The sequence below is a fragment of the Somniosus microcephalus genome, chromosome 26 (genome assembly GCF_052327205.1).
Source record: "Somniosus microcephalus isolate GS21.2 chromosome 26, FLI_Smic_1.0, whole genome shotgun sequence".
NCBI classification, from domain to species: domain Eukaryota; kingdom Metazoa; phylum Chordata; class Chondrichthyes; order Squaliformes; family Somniosidae; genus Somniosus; species Somniosus microcephalus.
This window is the reverse complement of record NC_141012.1, coordinates 7973151-7993749: the sequence shown is the minus strand read 5'-3', so window position 1 is coordinate 7993749 and position 20599 is coordinate 7973151. Positions and strand designations below refer to the sequence as shown.

The following is a 20599-nucleotide window of genomic DNA, read 5'->3' as shown; positions in this document are numbered from 1 at the left end:
TGTGCGTCAGCCACAAAGTAACAAATTACAGTGGGAGGTAAAACTGACATTTTTTTAATAAATAGTTAAATTATAAAACAGGCTGAAGGTTTGAACTGAAAAGCTTTTGCCTATAATCCGTTTTCCGTTACCATCACGTCGTCTAGGCTGAGGAATCCTTTCGAGAAGTCTTCGGTAATGTTAATGTCCGATATAGAAATGAAGCAGGGAGCCGTGTCCTGGTCGGTCTGAGTTGGAACACTGCTCCCATCCTGTTCCGAGGCCGTGTTTGTCCTTGGCGTCTGCCTCTGATAACCCGAGGCGGTTATGCTTCCCGCGCCATCGCCGGGCGCGTTTATCGTACCGGGGATGTTTATTAAACAGGATTCCTCGGGCTGGGAATTGTTCTGACCGCCCTCTGGGCTGGTGTTCTGGTGGCGGCGCGATTCGGGCGTTTGCTGCATGTACTGATTCAGCGGTTCGCGGATCACGGGCATCTGGTCTGACGAGTGGCTCCCAATGTCGATCCCGCTGTCCACGGAAGACGCTTCCTTGATTTTCCAGTCCGGCCACGGATCATCGTGTTCCTGAATCTTGGTGGGGCCGAGGGGAGTGTTGTCGGCAAACACCTGCTGTACCACCACATCTTCGATCAAACTCAGGTAATCCATGATGCTCAAAAACTTCTGCTTCTTGTCAAGAGATTTCTGTGAGTGGAAATAAATCACACATTGAGTCTACTTGCCTTCCATATAACGAGGGGGTTCTTCCACGAGAGAAGAGGCCAAGGAAGAACTGGGAGGGGGGCGGAAATCGCTTTAGTCCCATTTTCAGGCCTGTATTGGGGCGCTCCTATCAGGAGGCCCGAAATTTAGCCTTGGGCCTCATTAACATTACCCGGGTGAGCTGTCCGAACCTCCACAGGCTCCTCGCCCACCTGGAGAAGACAAATATTGAGCCGCGAGATTGCCGACAGCGTTCCTGTGAAGGTAAGTTCCGGGAGAACGGGAGGAAAGGGAGGCGGCGATCGGGATACGGTGAAGTCATTTTTATTTTAAAAAAGAGACTTTTTGGTTTATTGTACCAGGGATGTTGGTGGCTGCTGAATAATCCTGAGCAAAGCAGGCCCAAGTCACAAGAAGATTTCTTTTGTAGCAGTTTAGTATCTAGCTGGGCCATTCCAGAGGACGTTGGTGTCAGTCTGGTAGTTGCATATGGGCCAGACTGGGTAAGGACGGCGGGTTTCCTTCCCTCCAGGGACATTAGTGAACCAGATGGGTTTTTACCACAATCCAGTAGTTTCATGGTTACTGACAGCAGCTTTTTAATCCAGATTTATTTAATTAACTGAATTCAGACTCGCAAAATGCCATGGTGGGATTTGAATTCACATCTCCAAATTATTACCCAGGCCTCTATAGGATTAACTAGTCCAGTAACATAACCACTACACTACCATACCCACAGGTTTCTTATATCTCTATCCTTGTATCTCTATAAGGGATTGTAAACAGGATTGAGAAAGCCAGCCAGCCAGAATACTTTCAGCTAAGCCAAGGCAGGACAGGAGAGCATGGGGTCAGGGCAAGTTTAGGACAGGTGTCTCTACATGGAGGGTGACCAGTAGCAGGACGGGTGGGTGAAGTGAGCCCACTGGGCTCAGTAAAGGTTCAGAGACGGTAGGGGTGGAATTCAGGAAGGAGAAGATCGGACGGAAACCCACTTTTCTAAGCTCTAATTATTTCAGCCGAACAGGTTTTCTGAGCCTTTCACGAGTGACGAGGGAGCTTACCAGGACTGCTGGGATCGTGCTTTGTTTCTTCAAATAATACTGGCAGGACAGTCCCAGGCAAAAGCAGAGCATGAACAGTATGACGACAGCGCTGATGACGCCAATGATGATATCGATCGAACTCTCCCACCCTACACAAAGAAACAAGAAACTCTAATTAACAGCAGAAATAGGCAGAAAACGATGCAAATCTCAATCAGGAACAGGAAGAGGCCATTCAGCCCTTCGTGCCTGTTCCGCCATTCGATGAGATCATGGCTGATCTGTATCTTAACGCCAGCCACCTGCCTTGGTACCTTTTAAACCCTTGGCTAGCAAAAATCTGACTCGCCTTCTCAAACTACACCGATACGAGAGGCTGCAAAGATGCCAATAACGTGCATTGTGAATTGACGGCACACCAATGGCCTACTTTACCTGGTTTTAGGGTTGGGATCGCGGCACATTTCTCTTCCGTGATGTTTCCCTCTCTTGGGTGCCCCTTCAATATTGCTCTCACTCTGATGCAGTAGGTGTTTCCTGGTTGCAGATTGCTTCTGTTCAATTCTCCTGAGCTCTCAATTTCTTCAGGCTGTCAGAAGGCAAGCGGGAGATAGGTTGGAGAAATCCGCCAACAGCATAAACATGGCAACAGCACATTCCAAGATGGTGGCCAGTCTACCCCAATCCTCTCAGGATTCGCGTGGTTTGGAAAGTTCAAACCAAGCACTCTGTTGCAAAATCGGACGCTACTGGTTGGGCAGTCGGCTTGAAAGCCATTTATTGCTGCTGATGAACTGTGCAGGCTGGGAAGTAGTTCCTTTTGACGTGGGAAACAGATCAGATTCACCATCTGACTCACCATTCTGATACTGGCGTGCTGGGGAGGAACGGGTGATTTTGGACCTGTGGTTCCCAAAGCTCTCCACCACTGGGGGTTTTCCTCGCCTCGTGTCTGGGTCTGTTGTAGACTCATTGATAGAGGTTGATCAACAACTCTATTATCGTTGGATTGTGCGAACTACCAGGATGGGAGAAGGCCAACTAGACGGAGCTTGGTCTTTGTTTGTCTAGCAATTCTTAGGTTCCCTTCAATTGTACCGGGCCCGGTTGCTAGGTGGAACGCTTCTCGGCAGCACCGCACCCTAATATGGGCCGGCCGAGGCAGCTCAGTCCCCTCCTCCACCAACAACATGCTTCCTCATGGCAGCTAGTGTAGTTTCACGGGTAACAGGCAGAAAGCAATCTGCTGCCTGCCCCACCATTCCAGCTCAATCATGGCGAGTGGGGAAATAGGGAGATGGTTTAACGCACCGCTCTGTCGGGGGATGGTACCTGCGTTGTGAGTGCCACATCTCCACATTCCGTGTGCTCCCAAATTCAGTTGTAACAATGCGGAGAGAGGTGAGCAAGACTCATGGCCGCGAAGGGAGGAGGAATAATCGGAAACTTGCACTGCCTTCAAACATTCCCTTACGTTGGCTCTCCCAATGGGACAGCCATTTTAAAATTCTCATCCTTGTTTTCAAATCCCTCCATGGCCTCACCCCTCCCTATCTCTGTCACCTCCTCCAGCCCTACAACCGCCCCACCCCCCCCCCCGAGATCTCTGCGCTCCTCCAATTCTGGCCTCTTGCGCATCCCTGATTTTAATTGCTCCACCATTGGCGGTCGTGCCTTCAGCTGCCGAGGCCTTAAGCTCTGGAATTCCCTCCCTAAACCTCTCTGCCTCTCTCTTCCTTTAAGACGCTCCTTAAAAACCTATTTCTTTGACCAAGCTTTTGGTCACCTGTCCTAATATCTCCTTATGTGGCTCGGTGTCAAATTCTGCCGGATAATCGTTCCTGTGAAGCACCTTGGGATGTTTTACTATGTTAAAGGCTATAAATACAAGTTGATATTGTTGTGAGTGAAAGAACCTCACAGAGCCCAGGCCAGAGCTGAGTTAGCTGCATCAGTTGGATGGTGGGACAGTTGGCCTCTGTGGCCCTCACCGCGGAGAGGGGCAATTCAGCCATGGGGATATCCAGCTATTGCTGGTCACTGTCCAGTGACTCCTTCTAAAAAGTATTTGTGTAGGGACTGGGTAGGACCATTTCGGGCTGGTCTGTGACTACCCTGCTTAGTCCAATGTCTTGCCAACACTCACTGTCATGGCTGACACATGAAGAATAGTCACGTGGGCAAGTCACGAGGTGTTTCCTCCCCACCCTCTCAGGAAGGAATGGGCGTATGGGGAGGTGGGGGGTGGAAAGGAGAGAGTGGTAAAGTCGGGCGATGGGGCTGAGAGAGAGAACAACAAAGTCTACGTTTGCCATCAGCAAAATTTCAATTTTATAAAATCCCTCCCGCATCATCAGGGAATCGCAACTGGAAGAAATCCACGAGCTTTTACCTTGTCAATGTTGTTCGCACGGATATAAATAGTGTACATCAACAAGTTGCCGAACAGCTCCTCCATCGACCTGTTTCTTCCTCCTGTGTGTAAGGTGGGTGGGGAGACGCTGACTGTAATCGTGCTGGACTCTGCTTTAATAGTAAAGGACGGCAAACCCAGAGAGGCTGAAAGGAAATAAAATCCAAATTTAAATATTGATCTACAACGAACATGAAGGTGAGTGTGTCGGTGAACACCAGTGTGTCAATGAGTGGGTGTGTCACAGAGTGAGTGTCATTGAGAAAAAGAAAGACTTGCATTTATATAGCGCCTTTCACGTCCTCAGAACATAAGAATCAGGAGCAGGAGTCGGCCATTCGGCCCCTCGAGCCTGCTCCACCATACAATAAGATCATGGCTGATCTTTGACCTCAACTCCACCTTCCCACCCTATATCCCTTGATTCCTCTAGAGTCCAAAAATCTATCGCGCTCAGTCTTGAATATACTCAATGACTTGAGCATCCACAGCCCTTTGGGGCAGAGAATTCCAAGACATCCCAAAGCGCTTTACAACCAATGAAGTACTTTTTGAAGTGCAGTCACTGTTGTAAAGTAGGAAAGTGAGAGTGAGTGACTCAATGAGTGTGTATTAGCCAGTGAGCGAATGTGTCGGTGTGAGCGTGACAGTGGGTGTGAATGTGTCTGTAAGTGTATCAGTGAGCATGTTGTTTTTAAAATTTGTTTATGGGATGTGGGCATCGCTGGCAAGGCCAGCATGTGTGTCAGTGAATGTCTGTGTCAGTCTCAGCATGTCAGTGAGTATTAATGTGTGAGTGAGTGTGTGAGTGAGTCAGTGAGTGAGTGTATCAGTCTGAGCGTGTCAGTAAGCGGGGAGTGCTAATAATTATGTGGGTCCTGCTCCTTACTGTTTAAAGGCGCGGAGTGGTACTAAGCCACACAGATCACAAGGTCCCAGCTTTGATCTGCGCTGAGGTAGCTGGCACCATAGCTGGAGCTACAATTGACCCTCAGTGGCTAGCAAGGAAAAAAACGTCAGCCAGGGTTCCTGCTTCTGATCTTGAATTTCAGGTGAGGATGTCTCAGCCCCCTTGTCCCAGCCCAAACACCTTGAAAGACAGATCCAAACACAACACCTTTGTTTAGTCCAAGGTGTGTTCGTCACAGGGGCGAACATTTTCAGTTTCTTAAAACCCCTTTAAAAAATGTAACGAATAAGCCAGCCATTTAAAAATTAGCGTCCCGCCCCCAAACTTCAGATATTGCCAGGTTGACTGTTCCTTAACCGTCCTGAGCAGCAGGACAGGTTGACGTTATATTCGATCTTGTGTGAGAGGTCACTTACTGGAATCCAGGGGTTTAAACCGTTCCGAGTTTTCCCACTCTGAGGTTGTGTTGCCAGTAACACTCCTGACTCTGGCAATAATCTCCATGTTAAAGTCCCAGGTCTGCTGTGTGAGGTCACAATGATGGTGGGAAATCCCTGTACAATGCGGCACTGTGATACAGTTTTCCTTGTGTCCATACCTGTGGGTCAATGTGGAGACTCATCAGCGTCTGCATGTTATTAAACAGAAGCCAACATTCCCAGAAAACCATCTCCTTCCTTACTTTTCCTATTTAGGGTTTGCCAAATTTAGTTGGACCCTCTGTCAGGAGGGTTCGTCACATGCCCGCCCCCCACGCTCCTGCCCGACTTGTCAATCCTCACAGCAATAATGGCAGCTACAATAGCCACAACCCTTTTGCAGTACGGAAACCGCTCGATCAATCACGTGGCTTGATTCAGACCCAAATTGCATCCTGGGCGGGTTACAGCCCATCAGTCCGTGTGAGCCCAGGTGGAGCAAAAATGGGAGAAGAAAATGTCCCTGTGACTTTTCTCCCAGGAGTGTCCGGGAGATTAATCTTTCATTCCGGAAGATAACGGGACAATCCAGGAGGTTTGGCGACCCTATTCTTATTTGAGGATCTGTGTACGTCAGAACGTGTGTTAAGAGTTAATAATTGTTGGCGTGTTTTCTGCGAACATATCGCAGAATCATGAGACTCCTTGGGGATGCAGTCATCCAACTACTGGAGTCCTGGGGCCAATATTTATCCCTCAACCAACATCACTAATAAAAAACAACAGATCTGGTCATTAATCACATTGCTGTTTGTGGGAGCTTGCTGTGCGCAAATCGGCTGCCATGTTTCCTACATTACAACCGAGACTCCAATTCAAAAAGTACTCAATATGATCATGCATGATCTTATTGAATGGCGGAGCAGGCTCGAGGGGCCGTATGGCCGACTCCTGATTCTTATGCTCTTATGTTCTTAATTTGATGTAAAGCGCTTTGGGACGTCCTGAGGTCGTGAAAGGCACTGTAGAAATGTAAGTTCTTTCTTTACATTATAGAAAGAAAAATTATGTGCTATCGTGGGCACTCTTTTCTAGAGTGAAGTGCTGCACAGAGATGCCCGCTGTCAGTATCTCTATCTGCCCAGTAGACAACACAGCCAACATGGACCATAACAGGAGCCTGTTGTGGAAGTGGCGTTGGTGAGTTAGTGAGGTGTGCCAGTAGCAAAGAACACCTTTCGAATGAGATGTTAAACAGAGGCCCCGTCTTCCCTCTCAGGTGGACGGAAAAGATCCCATGACACTATTTCAAAGTCCAGGTCATTGATATATATTAAAGAGAGTGTTTGGGGATGGGAGCTACAGGTTTACAGATAGACAATCTGTAGCCTCTATGTCAAACTCGAGAGTAGACTCGGAGAGGGTGGTAGTTTTTGGAGGAACGTGACTATCTTTATATGGGGGCTAACCCAATGATTCACAGGCACAGCAGTAGCATGTGAGATTACAAGGGGGGAGCGATGCTCTTGATATTCAACCTTGTGCACCCAATTGCACTCCCCTGGTGCACAGCTCTGCCTGCACGGGAGCACTTATCCCAAAATAGCCTAGGTGCAGCCCAATGCATGGAAAATCACCAGTTGCGCAGGGGCCATTTCCCGATATGGGCTCCCGGCAGGCGAAGGCACGTGCCTGCAGCACTTGATCGGGCAGCTTAAGTTTACACTCTACAAGAAGGAGATCCCAAAGTGCGTTCAGAGGTTGACTCTTATGGTTCAGAGGAACCTTTAGATCCCTCGAGTCATAACGGCACAGAAGGAGGCCATTCGGCCCATCGAGCGTTCCTGTTGTGGTCTACGATGCCGTGTAGACCCGTTGGTTTGGGTGTCGTGTTGAAATCGCTCTCTGGTATCGGATACATTTTTTTTTTTTTTTTTTAAAACACACACTTTGCTGAGATGTGTCCATTATTACAACACACATGGGCTTGTCGTCACTGTGGGCAGATCTTAAACATTTCAGCACTTGGCCGTACAGGACATTCCCAGCATTGCAACATCACCGATACAACACCAGTGAAAGTCAGTACAAACAGGAGATTGAACAATCAGGAAGTAATCTGTCATACACTGGTGTGCGAGGTTACGTATCAAGAACACTGCCCCTCTTGCAATCTCACTTGCGACTGGTCTTTCTGTGAGTCATCATGTTAGTCCCCACATAAAGATGTTCATGTTCCTCCCACCGTCACCGAGTCTGCTCATTGAATTTGATGTGATTTTCTATCTGTAAACCTGTAGCTCCCATCCCGCAACACTCCTTTTGATATATATTAATGTATATGGGGCATAATTTCAAAGTTTGCAGATGACACAAAACTTGTATATCATAGAACAGTACAGCACAGAAGGAGGCCATTCAGCCCATCGAGCCTGTGCTGGAATTTAGTGAACAGTGAGGAGGATAGGAATAGACTTCAGGTGGTGAAATGGCCACGTACATGGCAGATGAAATTTAATACAGAGAAGTGTGAAGTGATACATTTTGGTAGGAAGAATGGTACAATGTTAAAAGGGGTGCAGGAACAGAGAGACCTGGGGGTGTATGTACACAAATCTTTGAAGGTGGCAGAATATTGAAGGTGGCAGAATATTGAAGGTGGCAGAATATTGAGAAGGCTTTAAAAAAGCATATGGGATCCTAGGTTTTATTAATAGATGAACAGTGTACAATAGCAAGGTCAGGTCTACTGAGTATTTCCAGCATTTTCTGTTTATATTTCAGATTTCCAGCATCCGCAGTATTTTGCCTTTTGAAGTTTTGCTGAATCTTTATAAAACACAGGTTAGGCCTCATCTGGAGTATTGTGTTCAATTTTGGGCACCGCACTTTAGGAAGGATGTCAAAGCTTTAGAGAGGGTGCAAAGGAGATTTACTAGATTGGTACCAGGGATGAGAGACTTCAGTTATGTAGAGAGACTGGAGAAGCTAGGGTTGTTCTCCTTAGAGCAGTGACGATTAAGAGGAGATTTGATAGAAGTGTTCAAAATCATGAATGGCTTTGATCCCTCAACCACCATCACTAAAACAGATTATCTGGTCATTTATCTCATTGCTGTTTGTGGGAGCTTGCTGTGCGTAAATTGGCTACCGGGTTTCCTACATTACAGCAGTGACTAGTCATAGAGTCATAATGGCACAGAGGAGGCCATTCGGCCCATTGAGTCCGTGCCGGCTCTCTGTAGAGCAATCCAGTAATTCCCATTCCCCCGCTCTATCCCCGTAGCCCTGCAAGTTTATTTCCCTCGAGTGCCTATCCAGTCTCCCCTTGAAAACATTGAGTGTCTCCGCTTCCACCACTTCCGTCGGCAGCGAGTTCCAGGTCCTCACCACTCACTGTGTAAACAAGTTTTTCCTCACATCCCCCCTGTATCTCTTGCCCAAAACCTTAAATCTGTGTCCCCTAGTCCTTGCACCATCAACTAGTGGGAACAGCTTTCCCTGTCTAGCCTATCCAAACCCGTCATAATCTTGTACACCTCTATCAAATCACCCCGCAACCTCCTTTGCTCAGAATAAAAACAAATCCAGCTTCTCCAACCTGTCCTTGTAGCTAAGATCCCCCATCCCCGGAACCATTCTGGTAAATCTCCTCTGCACCTTCTCGAGGGCCTTCACATCCTTCCTAAAGTGTGGTGACCAGAACTGGATGCAATACTCCAGTTATGGCCCAACCAGCGCCTTATAAAGGTTCAGCATAACTTCTCTACTTTTGTACTCAATACCCCTATTTATGAAGCCGAAGATCCCATATGCTTTGCTAACCACTCTCTCAATATGTCCTGCCACCTTCAGGGACCTGTGCACATTAACTCCCAGGTCCCTCAGTCCCTGCACACTCTTTAAAACTGTGCCATTAAGTGTATATTGCCTCACCCTGGTCCTTCTGCCAAAATGCATCACCTTACACTTCTCTGTATTAAATTCCATCTGTAATTTATATGCCCATTCTGCTCGCCTTTCTATGTCCTGTTGCAGTCGATTGGGATCATCATCACTGTTTGCCACACCCCCAACTAAACTTCAAAAAGCACGCCATTGGCTGTAAAATGCTTTAGGACGTCCTGAGGTAGTGATAGGCTCTACAGAAATGTAAGTTATTTTGTTTTAGCTCTGGACCTGGTTTTCCCAGCAATCAGCCCCGTGAAACTCAAGTCGGTTCTGAGATCAGATTCAGGATCTGGTGACTAGGGTGGATTTTCCAAATTACAGAACTCGTGAAGCACATGACTGACCACGGTTCTGCCTTTCAGTTTTTATTTCTGTTTTTTTTCAGGGTGCTGCGAACTTTCCAATTCTCATTTTAAAACAGGACGTCAAAGTGAAAATAAGGAAATGTTGCAGGAGGGAAAAAAATGACGTGAAATTCAAGGTATTAGATAAAGTTTCTGTGAAAGCTTTTGTTCATTGTGTTAACTGTCTCGCTGGGGGACAGGTTCCAGGCGCACCGGGTGACCTTCAGTACATCACACAAGTGACTAATCTCCGTCAGTGAGTCTATAAAGTAGGTGCTGGCAGGATATTTAAAGAAAAATTCAATACCCTGTGACTTGAACATTTAACCATAACCTGGAATAAAAAGTTAAAGAAAGAAAGACTTGCATTTATATAGCGCCTTTCACGACCACTGGACGTCCCAAAGCGCTTTACAGCCAATGAAGTACTTTTTGAAGTGGAGTTACTGTTGCAATGTGGGAAACGCGGCAGCCAATTTGTGCACAGCAAGCTCCCACAAACAGCAATGTGATAATGACCGGATGATCTGTTTTTAGTGATGTTGATTGATGGATAAATATTAGCCGAGGACACCGGGGAGAACTCCCCTGCTCTACTTCAAAATAGTGGCTGTGGGATCTTTTACATCCACGAAAGAGCAGACGGGGCCTCGGTTTAACGTCTCATCAGAAAGATGGCGCCTCCGACAGTGCAGCACTCCCTCAGCACTACACTACAGTGTTAGCCTGGAATTTTTGTGCTCAAGTGTCTGGAGTGGAACTTGAATCCACAACCTTCTGACCCAGAGGCAAGAGTGCCACCCACTGAGCCACAGCTAATACCCATTTGACTGCTAAGGTGGTATCCATCTGAGCCGATTCTCTTTTTGCCTACACGCGCACTTTCCAGCGGGGGGTGGGGGGAGGGGCATCACTAGATATTGATCAGGAGGAGGAACCCTGGCTGAGTTTCCCCCTCCAACCCCCCTCCTCTTTAACCCAAGGTTCACTGAGGTTAACTGTAGTAGGTGAAAAAGTCACCTTAAACTCTCCTAACTTGTGACAAAGGAGCGAAAGGAGGCTTCTTTACCTGCAGTACCGCACATCATATTGAACCGGCTCCGAATAATTCTGCACTGGACTCCAGTGAAAGATGCTTTCGGTATTCACAGAAATGAAATGAAGATTTCCAGGAGGCCGCAGGATAGTGTCAGCTCCTGTAAGAATATTTAAAAAAAAGGTTCAACTCCTTTATACGGCGCAGCTTTCAATCAGCGTGAGTTCACTTTGCAAGTGCACGTGTGAATCGTGTTCAGTGCAGTCAGGACCCCTCAGAACATCTGCATATTATTTGAAATAATTTTTTTGTTATGGGAGGAGGGGGGAATACTGGGACACTCTGAGGAGGGGGACAACACTAAGAGTGTGCAAAGCAAATGTGTAGACTTCTGCCAGTTTCCCAGAAAATCATGCATGGACATCTGAGCAATCCCTGCTGCAATAATCCATGGCCGAGCCAGAATTCAAATTAGGACAAAATTAAAAGGCACTTCAGCCCCATTTACACTGAGGAAATTTAACCCCATTTACACCGAGGAACTTTATACACTACAGGGCTACACAGACCAGGATTTGACCCTGTTTTGCCGACTTGCTGTGTTGAGCTTGTCAACTGCTTTAAAAATAATAATAAAACCTTTCTGTAGCTCAGCTTAACGGGTAAGGTCAGCGCGTAAGACCCCAGCCTTGATCCCTGGTTTGTGCTGGCATGGCCTGAGGGGAGGGTGACTGGATTTATGTTGGGTATAAATGGGGTTGACTTCACTTTATTCCTGTTTGCACTGGTGGAAGCTGGGCTTTGGGCATAGAGGGGGGCTCTCTGCTCTTGTATTTGTACGGTAGGGTATGGGAGCCTAGTGGTTATGACAGAGTTCACATAGAATTACGTAGAATGTACAGCACAGAAACAGGCCATTCGGCCCAACTGGTCCGTGCCAGTGTTTATGCTCCACACGAGCCCCCTCTCACCCCTCCTTCATCTCACCCTATCAGCATATCCTTCTATTCCTTTCTCCCTCGTGTGTTTATCTAGCTTCCCCTTAAATGCAGCTATGCTGTTTGCCTCAACTACTCCCTGTGGTAGTGAGTTCCACATTCTAACCTCTCTGGGTAAAGAAGTTTCTCCTGAATTCCCTATTGGATTTATTAGTGACTATCTTATATTGATGTCCCCTAGGTTGAGTCTACCCCACAAGTGGAAACATCTTCTCTACGTCTACCCTACTGAACCCCTTCATAATTCTATAGATCTCTATCAGGTCACCTCGCAGTCTTGTGAGTTCAAAACCCACCTTGGCAAGTAGAGAAACTGAATTCAATAAACCTACTAATTGATGGGCTACTGCATTGTCAGAAAAAACCAAGCCCAACTAGTTCACTAATGCCCTGCCACCCCCCACTGGGTCTGGTCTACTGTGGTTGACTCTTAATGCTCTCGGAGCAACTAGAGATGGGCGATAAATGCCAGCTTTGCCAGTGTAGCTCACATCCCGTGAACAAAGAAGAAAAAATCCATCCCCTACTCCGATCATGTAGAACTCAGTAGCTATTGTCTTCTCACTGGTCATGTAATATACAGTCATCGAAAGTCCCCAGGAACCTGGGCAGGGGAGTCCTGAAAGACTCCAGGACTGGTGTAGATTAGGTTAGTTGACCTCAGCCTAGAGAATGATGGGGGAGCTTGGATTAATCTCAGCAATCCTGAGGTTTGAGGTGGGGCGGGGTGGGAGGGGGTATTCCTGCTCCTCACTGCAATCCATTGACTCCTGCTAGAGATGTACATGGTTGACAGATGAGGATCAGGCTCGACTACAATGCCACCCACAGCCGAATAACCTGCTCACTCATCGTCAAGGCTCACATGTGAATAATGGCCAATAGCGTTAGGCATCAGCGGGAGCCCATGCCCCATCAGGAGTCAGCACATTGAGGAAAAGATGGGGAAAATTGACAATAATTTTTTTTTTAAAACTGAACGAGCAGAATGAGTTACTAGGAACTGAAAGTGGATGAAGTTGGGATGTACCTCACCCCAACAGTAGCAACACCTCTACACACAGGTAAATGTGCTAAATATTTCAGTCATGGGCTTTTACTGCTCGAGTGTTGCCAGTTTATTATCTAATATGCTTAAATCTAGGAACAATGCATGAGCAAGTGGTGAAGTAATATGCTTGGATCAGGGCCCCATTGACAACCATGTCTAACCCAGCACAACCTAATTCAACCCAACCCAGCAGAACCAGATCCAAACCAAATCGAACCCAGCACAACCAAATTCAACCCAACACAAGCAAGCCTAACCCAGGAGCGGGACTTGAACCCACAATCTCCTGACTCAGAAGCGAGAATGCTGCCCACCGATCCACAGCTGGTCTCAGTTATCCTGCAATCTCGGATATAGCACTATGCCCTGCATTGGGTGTCCCTCTGATAATGAACAACGTGCTTCGTTGTACATCTCCCAACTGTTCCGATTCTAATTCAGAAATACCAACGTTAAACAGCAGCACACAGAGACCCGCAGCAGGAGGGCATGAGGTCCCCAGCAGTGGGCCAAATTCTACCTTTCAGGTTCAAGTCCCACTCCAGAGACACTCCCAGTGCCAGTGCTGAGGGAGTGCTGCACTGTCGGAGGTGCCGTCTTTCGGATGAGACGTTAAACCGAGGCCCCGTCTGCTCTCTCGGGTGGATGTAATTTTGAAGAAGAGCAGGGGGAGTTCTCCCCGGTGTCCTGACCAATATTTATCCCTCAACCAACATCACTAAAAAACAGATTATCTGGTCATTATCACATTGCTGTTTGTGGGAGCTTGCTGTGCGCAAATTGGCTGCCGCGTTTCCTACATTACAACAGTGGCTACACTTCCAAAAGTACTTCATTGGCTGTAAAGCGCCTTTGGGGCCTCCTGAGGTCGTGGAAGGTGCTATAGAAATGCAAGACTTTCTTTTTATTGTGGGATGCCTAATAGAGGGGTCAACGGACATCCAGGGAATGACAGAGAAAACATACAATTTAGACGCTTCTCTTTATTACAACATGATTAATTTATCAAGCATTAATCGTCAGGATTGTACACGCTGTAACTCACAAGCAGAAAATGGAAAGTTTTACAGTTCTCTTGTACTTTGTCTTGTTCTCAGAGTGTTACAATAGATATTTAAAACACTAATCTGTCGATATGTTTCTGACACAGCAGACCTACCAGAGAGGGCGAATGTCAGGAGCAGGAGAGTTGTAATCCGTAGTTCCATTGCCCGTTTGTTATTACTTTACTCGGCGCTGTGTATCCCAGTCGCTCAGTCACTCTGAACTGCTCTTTCGCCGAGCAGTGGGGGGCAGGTATAGGCGTGGGAGGGAGTCACAACTTCCGCCTGCGAATTTCCTGGGTGAGAAATCGCCAGTGACGGGGGAATTTCCTTCAAACTCTCCCTGAAACTAATCCGCTGACCGCAGCAACAGAAGAGCGAGCGAGAGAGACTGTGTGTATAGTCCCATAATCCAGACCCCCTCTGCTGAAACTAAAGTTTTACCTCTAATGCAACGTGAACCTAAGTCTGGACTGGATCACAGACCCCTTTCAAACTCAGCACATTAAAGCTGTAGAAAGATTGGTGTCCCAAATTTAACTAAGATATCTTTCCCCCCGCCCCTCCAATGTTAGATCGGCGTGTTGTCTCTACCTTCTTGTTTTTATTTCTGATTTCCGACCTATGCAGTATTTTTTTTTTCGCTTGCAAAGTAATTACCCAAAGCCAGATTCCTGCTCCATCGCTGAACTCTTGAATGAATTCAGAAAGAACCTGCATTTCGACAGCCCCTATCATGTCCTCAGGACGTCCCAAAGCGATTCGCAGCCAATGAAGTACTTTTGAAAGTGTAGTCACTGTTGCAATGTAGGGAAATGTGGCAGCCAGTTCGTGCATAGCAAGATCCCACAAGCAGCAATGGGATAAATGACCAAATAATCTGGTGATGGTGGTTGAGGGATAAATATTGTCCAGGACATGGTGGGGGATAACTCCCCCTGCTCTTCTTCCAAATAGTGCCGTGGGATCTTTTACGTCCACCGGAGAGGGCAGGCAGGGGGCCTCCGTTTAACGTCTCATACAGAAAGACAGCACCTCCGGCAGTGCAGCGCTCCCTCAGCACTGCACTGGGAGTGTCAACCTGGATTATGTGCTGATGTTAGAATGTAAATAAATTGGGAAAGTCTTTCTAATTACAATGCGGCCACAATTTTCGCTCCAGATCAGCTGGTCTGACGACACAGAAAGTTAGTAGAGTGGGAAAAGAAAACAGAAATATATTCTAACTGCATTAATCATCTTAGACGTTTTTTTTATTTGTTTATGGGATGTGGGCGTCACTGGCAAGGCCAGCATTTATTGCCCATTCCTAATTGCCCTTGAGATGTTGATAAGCCGTGTCGAAACACCATTACACTGTACAAAACTCAGCGTGTTACAAAGTACTTACAGCACAGAAACAGGCTATTTGGCCCAATGGGGCTATGCCGGAGTGAATGCTCCACACAATGGTGATTCATTGGCCTAATATTGCACACACTATTATGGCACTGCTATTTCATCATCTCCCCTCTCACATAAAATAAGTTTAAACTTTGTCTTGTATTTTTAGAGTTACAGTTTATATATTTTTAAAATCTGTCGCAATGTTTATTACACACCAGAGTTACCGCAATGTTTATTACACACCAGAGTGGGTGAACATCAGGAGCAGGAGGGCTGAAATCCACATTGCCATTTGTTACTGCTCGAGTATCTACACAATGTACCTCCTAGCCCCACTCCTTCAGTCACATTGGGGGTGGGGCGGAGTGGGGGGTTATCACATTACACCCCCCCCCCCCCGATGTGATATTGACCTATACAGACCAGGACGATCCAAAGTTCCCTTCTTGGTTTGTGCTGCTTTAGTTACTCTCAGGCAGAGCAGTGTTACACTGAGTTGCAGAGACACTGAGCTAGGGAAGGTGGGGGTGGGGGAAATCTAACAGGGTTCCCACTCCGGTTCCTTATCCACTGGCACCTTCTAGAACATGCGTGAGTGGGGACGTCATATGAGGATAGGATTAGGCTTTGCTGTGATGCCACACCATGGTTGAATAGTCTTCTGACACTCGCTGTTTAGGCTTACACATGGCTTAGACAGTGAGTGTCGGAAGACTATCGGGTGAGGTCTCTCAGCAGCTGGTGCTATGGAACCAACAAAAGAACTCAACGCCTTCACGAGAGGAGAAAACTGAGCTATTTTGTAACTCAAGCCCGTCGTGGGGCGGTAAGGCTGAGGGAGGTAACTACTTCCAGGTTCCCCTCCAAGGCACACACCCCATCTGGACTTGGAAATATATCGGCCATTCCTTCATCGTCGCTGGGTCAAAATCCTGAAACTCCCTCCCTAACAGCACTGTGGGAGGACCTTCACCACACGGACTGCAGCGGTTCAAGAAGGCGGCTCACCACCACCTTCTCAAGGGCAACTAGGGATGGGCAATAAATGCCGGCCTTGCCAGCGACGCCCACATCCTGAAATGAATAAACAAAATAAAAATGTCTATAGTTTTGATAGCCTTTGAGAAATGGAGCTTTCACCATAGTAGTGTCCGTAGAACAGAGAGTATGACGAGATAGGTTTGCAATGGATAGAAAGAGCTTGGAGGTGAGATAGAATGATCACCCACCAGATGACAAGCTTTTTCTTGTATCCTGCGCCGAGTGTAAGAGAGGTTAGAAGAGCCTCCCCAGATCTGGGAATAGGATTCCAGTCTCAGACTTGGGCTTTATAGAGTTAAGAGTTGTCTATGGGGAAAAAAATGTTTGTGTTTCATTTCTGGTTACTTCTGCTTTGACTGAAAGTTGGTGTGTGCTGGAGGGGAATGTCCTGTGTGTGTGTGAGAGATTAGTTAATACTGCCCAGGCAAAATCATTTTAGGACATAACATTCATTTAATTTTTCTAGGCTTGACAATATTAAAGAGATCGTGAACAAAATTATTTTGTAAATTCTGAGATAAAGGATTAAGAAGCAGAGATCAGCAATAGTGTTCAGGGCCACACTGGCCTGTCCCTGTTTATTCAGATTCCTCTTTTCAAAAACTTTGTGGGTTAGTTCTGAAAAGCTAAGCTCAACTTGTTTCTGTATCTCTTTTCGTAGATCAAACCAAAACACTGAAGTTTTGGTTTTCATTTTTGAGTTCCCGTTTATTTTTATGCAGAATGCACTTGAATCAGCACATTGATACCTCAAATACCAGGACTATAACTGTCTGCTGCATGCAACGAAAGAAAGCCTTGCATTTCTATGGCGCCTTTCACGACCACCGGACGTCTCGAAGCACTTTACAGCCAATGAAGTACTATTTTGAGGTGTAGTCACTATTGTAATGTAGATAACGTGGCAATTTGCACACAGCAAGCTCCCACAAATTGCAATGTAATAATAACCAGATTATCTGTGTTTTAGTGATATTGATTCAGGGATAAATATTGGCCCCAGGACACCGGGGAGAACTCCCCTGCCCTTCTTCAAAATAGTGCCATGGGATCTTTTACATCCACCTGAGAGAGCAGACGGGCCTCGGTTTAACGTCTCATCCAAAAGACAGCACCACCGACAGTGCAGCACTCCCTCAGCACCGCACTGGGAGTGTCAGCCTGGATTTTGCATGTCTCTGGAGTGGGACTATGAACCCACAACCTTCTGACTCAGAAGGTGAGAGTGCTGCCCACTGAGCTACAGCTGCCACCTTAAATAAGGTGGATGAATAGCAGAACTACCTGGAAAAAAAATTGGACTTCTAGTCCAAAATCCAAGGCTTTTGCTATCCAGCTTACATATTTATCAAAAATTTCTGCAGGGGAAAGGCTCATTCAAAAAAGACTAGACTGTCTACTTCATATTCTTACAGGTAGCAACCCATTAGAGGTCGCACAGTAACCCAAACGAGTAGCTAAAACCCAAGCAGAGTTTAAGGTCTTCAAATAAAATGAGAGTGTTCACGATTTTATCAGTTCTTAGCTCAGAGAGGGAGATAAATCTGCAGAGGCACAATGTTACACTGTTCTTCAGACTTCAAACAGTTGGAGAATAGCCTAATTGAGGTTAGTCTGAGGTTCTTTCCAATTACTCATTGCTAGGTATAGTGCAATAATCGAGTTGTAGGTTACGTTTCTTTATCTTTAAAGTGCCTTGTTTACCCAGGGAAGCTCACAGCTATAGAGATAAGAAAAAGAAAAAGAAATGCTGGAAAAATACACCTCAAGTCTCTCAACATCTGAAAAAGAGAAATGGCGGGTTAACATTCTATGTTATAGACCCTGCGTCAGAAATGAAAGAAAAATAGGTGAGTCGCCTTGTAGGACTCACCAAAACAAAGAAAAAAAAAGACTTGCATTTATGCCTTTCACGACCACCAGACGTCTCAAAGCTCTTTACAGCCAATGAAGTACTTTTTGAAGTAGTCACTGTTGTAATGTAGGAAACGCAGCAGTCAATTTGCACACAGCAAGCTCCTACAAACAGCAATGTGATAATGGCCAGATAATCTGTTTTAGTGACGTTGATTGAGGGATAAATATTGGCCCCAGGACACCGGGGAGAACGCCCCTGCTCTTCTTCGAAATAGTGCCATGTGATCTTTTACGTCCACCTGAGAGAGCAAACGGGGCCTCAGTTTAATGTCTCATCCGAAAGACGGGACCTCCGACAGTACAGCTCTCCCTCAGTACTGCACTGGGAGTGTCAGTATAGAAGGGAGGGGAGGGGTAGTGTAAAACTGTAGTCAGAGAGAGCTGAGCACAGTTACACTTGTTTGGACTCTGCAATTAAGCCATGTCCTGTATATGCTTTAATACTGATCGTGTATCAGCAGAATTAGCAGGAGGGGACTATAATTGGCCTTAACATCCCTGGGTTAGGATGGAGGAGGAGAAGAATCAGGGTTCCTGGTCTTGAACTTGACCCCTGCTGGACAGTTCTCATGTGTAGATGTCAGAAGAGGTCAGGATTGGGCGAGCTGCCATGTTCCCCATACTGAATAGCTTGCCCACACTTACTCAGACTCGCACAAAAAGAATGAGGCACTCGCGTAAGGTACCCGAGAGCGATTGGCGCTCATGGACAGAACCCCAGCAAGGGTCAGCACCTTTAGGAGAGGTGGGGAGAATACAATTGCGGGATAAATTCATGCTTCTTGCTCATTAAAAATAAGATGACTTTTCCAAGAGAACTGCTCAGGTCAAATCAACTTGGAATACCCCTTTCTGCTGTTACTATTCAACCATAACTTTGTACGTGGTTAAACTGCCCTGTTGGCAACACATCAGGCACCACGATAGACAAGAAAAGACTTACAGCCATAATCATATAGTTCAGAAATTATTTGCAGGATATTTTAAATGGCAGCATTAACCCACTAAGGTGTTAAATATAGGAATGTCATAAACATGCTAGGTATTTGTATGGTAATATCGCAAATAGTAAATAAAGAGAAACTGTTTGCAATGGCAGAAGAGTCAGTAACCAGAGGACATGGATTTAAGGTCATTGGCAATAGAACCATAGGCGACATGAGGAAAAAAAATTTTACGCAGTGAGTTGTGATGATCTGGAATGCACTGCCTGAACAGGCGGTGGAGGCAGATTCAATAATAACTTTCAAAAAGGGAACTGTATATATACACTTGAAAAGGAGACGTTTGCAGGGCGATGAGGAAAGAGCAGGGGAGTGGGACTAATTGGATAACTCTTTCAACAAGCCGACGCAGGCATGATGGGCCAAATGGCCTCCTTTTGTGCTGTATCATTCTATGACTCAATAGTAATTTCAAAGTTTATGTACTGAATGTAGAATGTGCCTATGTCTCTGCAATATTTTCAGTGAAAGGGTTAATGTGTTTGCATGCATTCCTGCCTGCAATTATTTTATGGTACTAGTTATACCATTTATTTCAAACAAATATGACAAACGTGGCAAAATAGTGCAGATAGGAACTAACATAAACATGCTAACAGAGAAAATTAAACCCACAAGGTTTTTTGGGGGGGAATTTTTAAAAATGTTGAGCAGGAATTTTTCAAATTCTATTTCAAAGAAATGTAAACCAAGTGGAAGTCAAGGGAGGCGTTATATGTAAAACAAATAACAAGCTTGAATCTCTAATAACAACAGAAAATGCTGGAAATACTCAGCAGCAGTATTTTGCTACTGTATTAGAGCTCGAATCTCTGTTTGCTTTGAACATTTTGGCCCCATTTTTCCTCTGCTGTACCAGATTCCATCTCCTTTACATTGGGATTTCTAGAGCTTTGTGTAGTGGGGGAGGCTCCCAGTGCCTGTAATCGGCAACAACATCAACAACTTGCATTTATATAGCGCTTTTAACGTACTAAAACGTCCCAAGGCGCTTCACAAGAGCGTTACCAGGCAAAATTTGACACCGAGCCACATAAGGAGATATTAGGACAGGTGACTAAATGCTTGGTCAAAGAGGTAGGTTTTAAGGAGCGTCTTAAAGGAGGAGAGAGTGGTAGAGAGGCGGAGAGGTTTAGGCAGGGAATTCCAGAGCTTAGAGCATAGGCAGCCGGAGGCGTGGCCGCCAATGGTGGAGCAAAGGAAATCGAGGATGCGAAAGAGGCCAGAGTTGGAGGGGCGCAGAGATCTTAGAGGGTTGTAGGGCTGGAGGAGGTTACAGAGATAGGGAGGGGCGAGGCCATGGAGGGATTTGAAAACAAGGATTGCAATAGAC

At 46.2% G+C, this 20599-nt stretch overlaps 1 protein-coding gene across 2 annotated transcripts; it reads right to left on the bottom strand.

The window, feature by feature from the left end:
• Positions 1 to 33: 33 nt before the first annotated feature.
• LOC147100255 (interleukin-10 receptor subunit alpha-like) lies at positions 34 to 14415 on the bottom strand. Of its 2 annotated transcripts, XM_085967757.1 has the most exons (7): positions 14035 to 14415; positions 10860 to 10986; positions 5493 to 5674; positions 4146 to 4312; positions 2189 to 2342; positions 1772 to 1902; positions 34 to 686 (listed from the first exon to the last, which is right to left on the bottom strand). In XM_085967757.1, exons 1-7 carry the CDS (start codon positions 14081 to 14083, stop codon positions 111 to 113), a joined length of 1386 nt encoding a protein of 461 aa, XP_085823883.1. In that variant the 5' UTR covers positions 14084 to 14415; the 3' UTR covers positions 34 to 110. The 2 variants fall into 2 exon arrangements, with proteins under 2 accessions (XP_085823883.1, XP_085823884.1); XM_085967758.1 differs by lacking the exon at positions 10860 to 10986 and having other exon boundaries at positions 14035 to 14403.
• Between the last annotated feature and the right edge of the window lie 6184 nt (positions 14416 to 20599).

Coding starts and splice junctions, on each gene's coding strand:
- LOC147100255 (XM_085967757.1), bottom strand. CDS start 14,083: ATGGAACTACGGATTACAACTCTCCTGCTCCTGACATTCGCCCTCTCT. Junction 10,987..14,034: donor CCTGACATTCGCCCTCTCTG/GTAGGTCTGCTG, acceptor ATATTCTTACAG/GAGCTGACACTATCCTGCGG. Junction 687..1,771: donor GCACGATCCCAGCAGTCCTG/GTAAGCTCCCTC, acceptor TTCCACTCACAG/AAATCTCTTGACAAGAAGCA.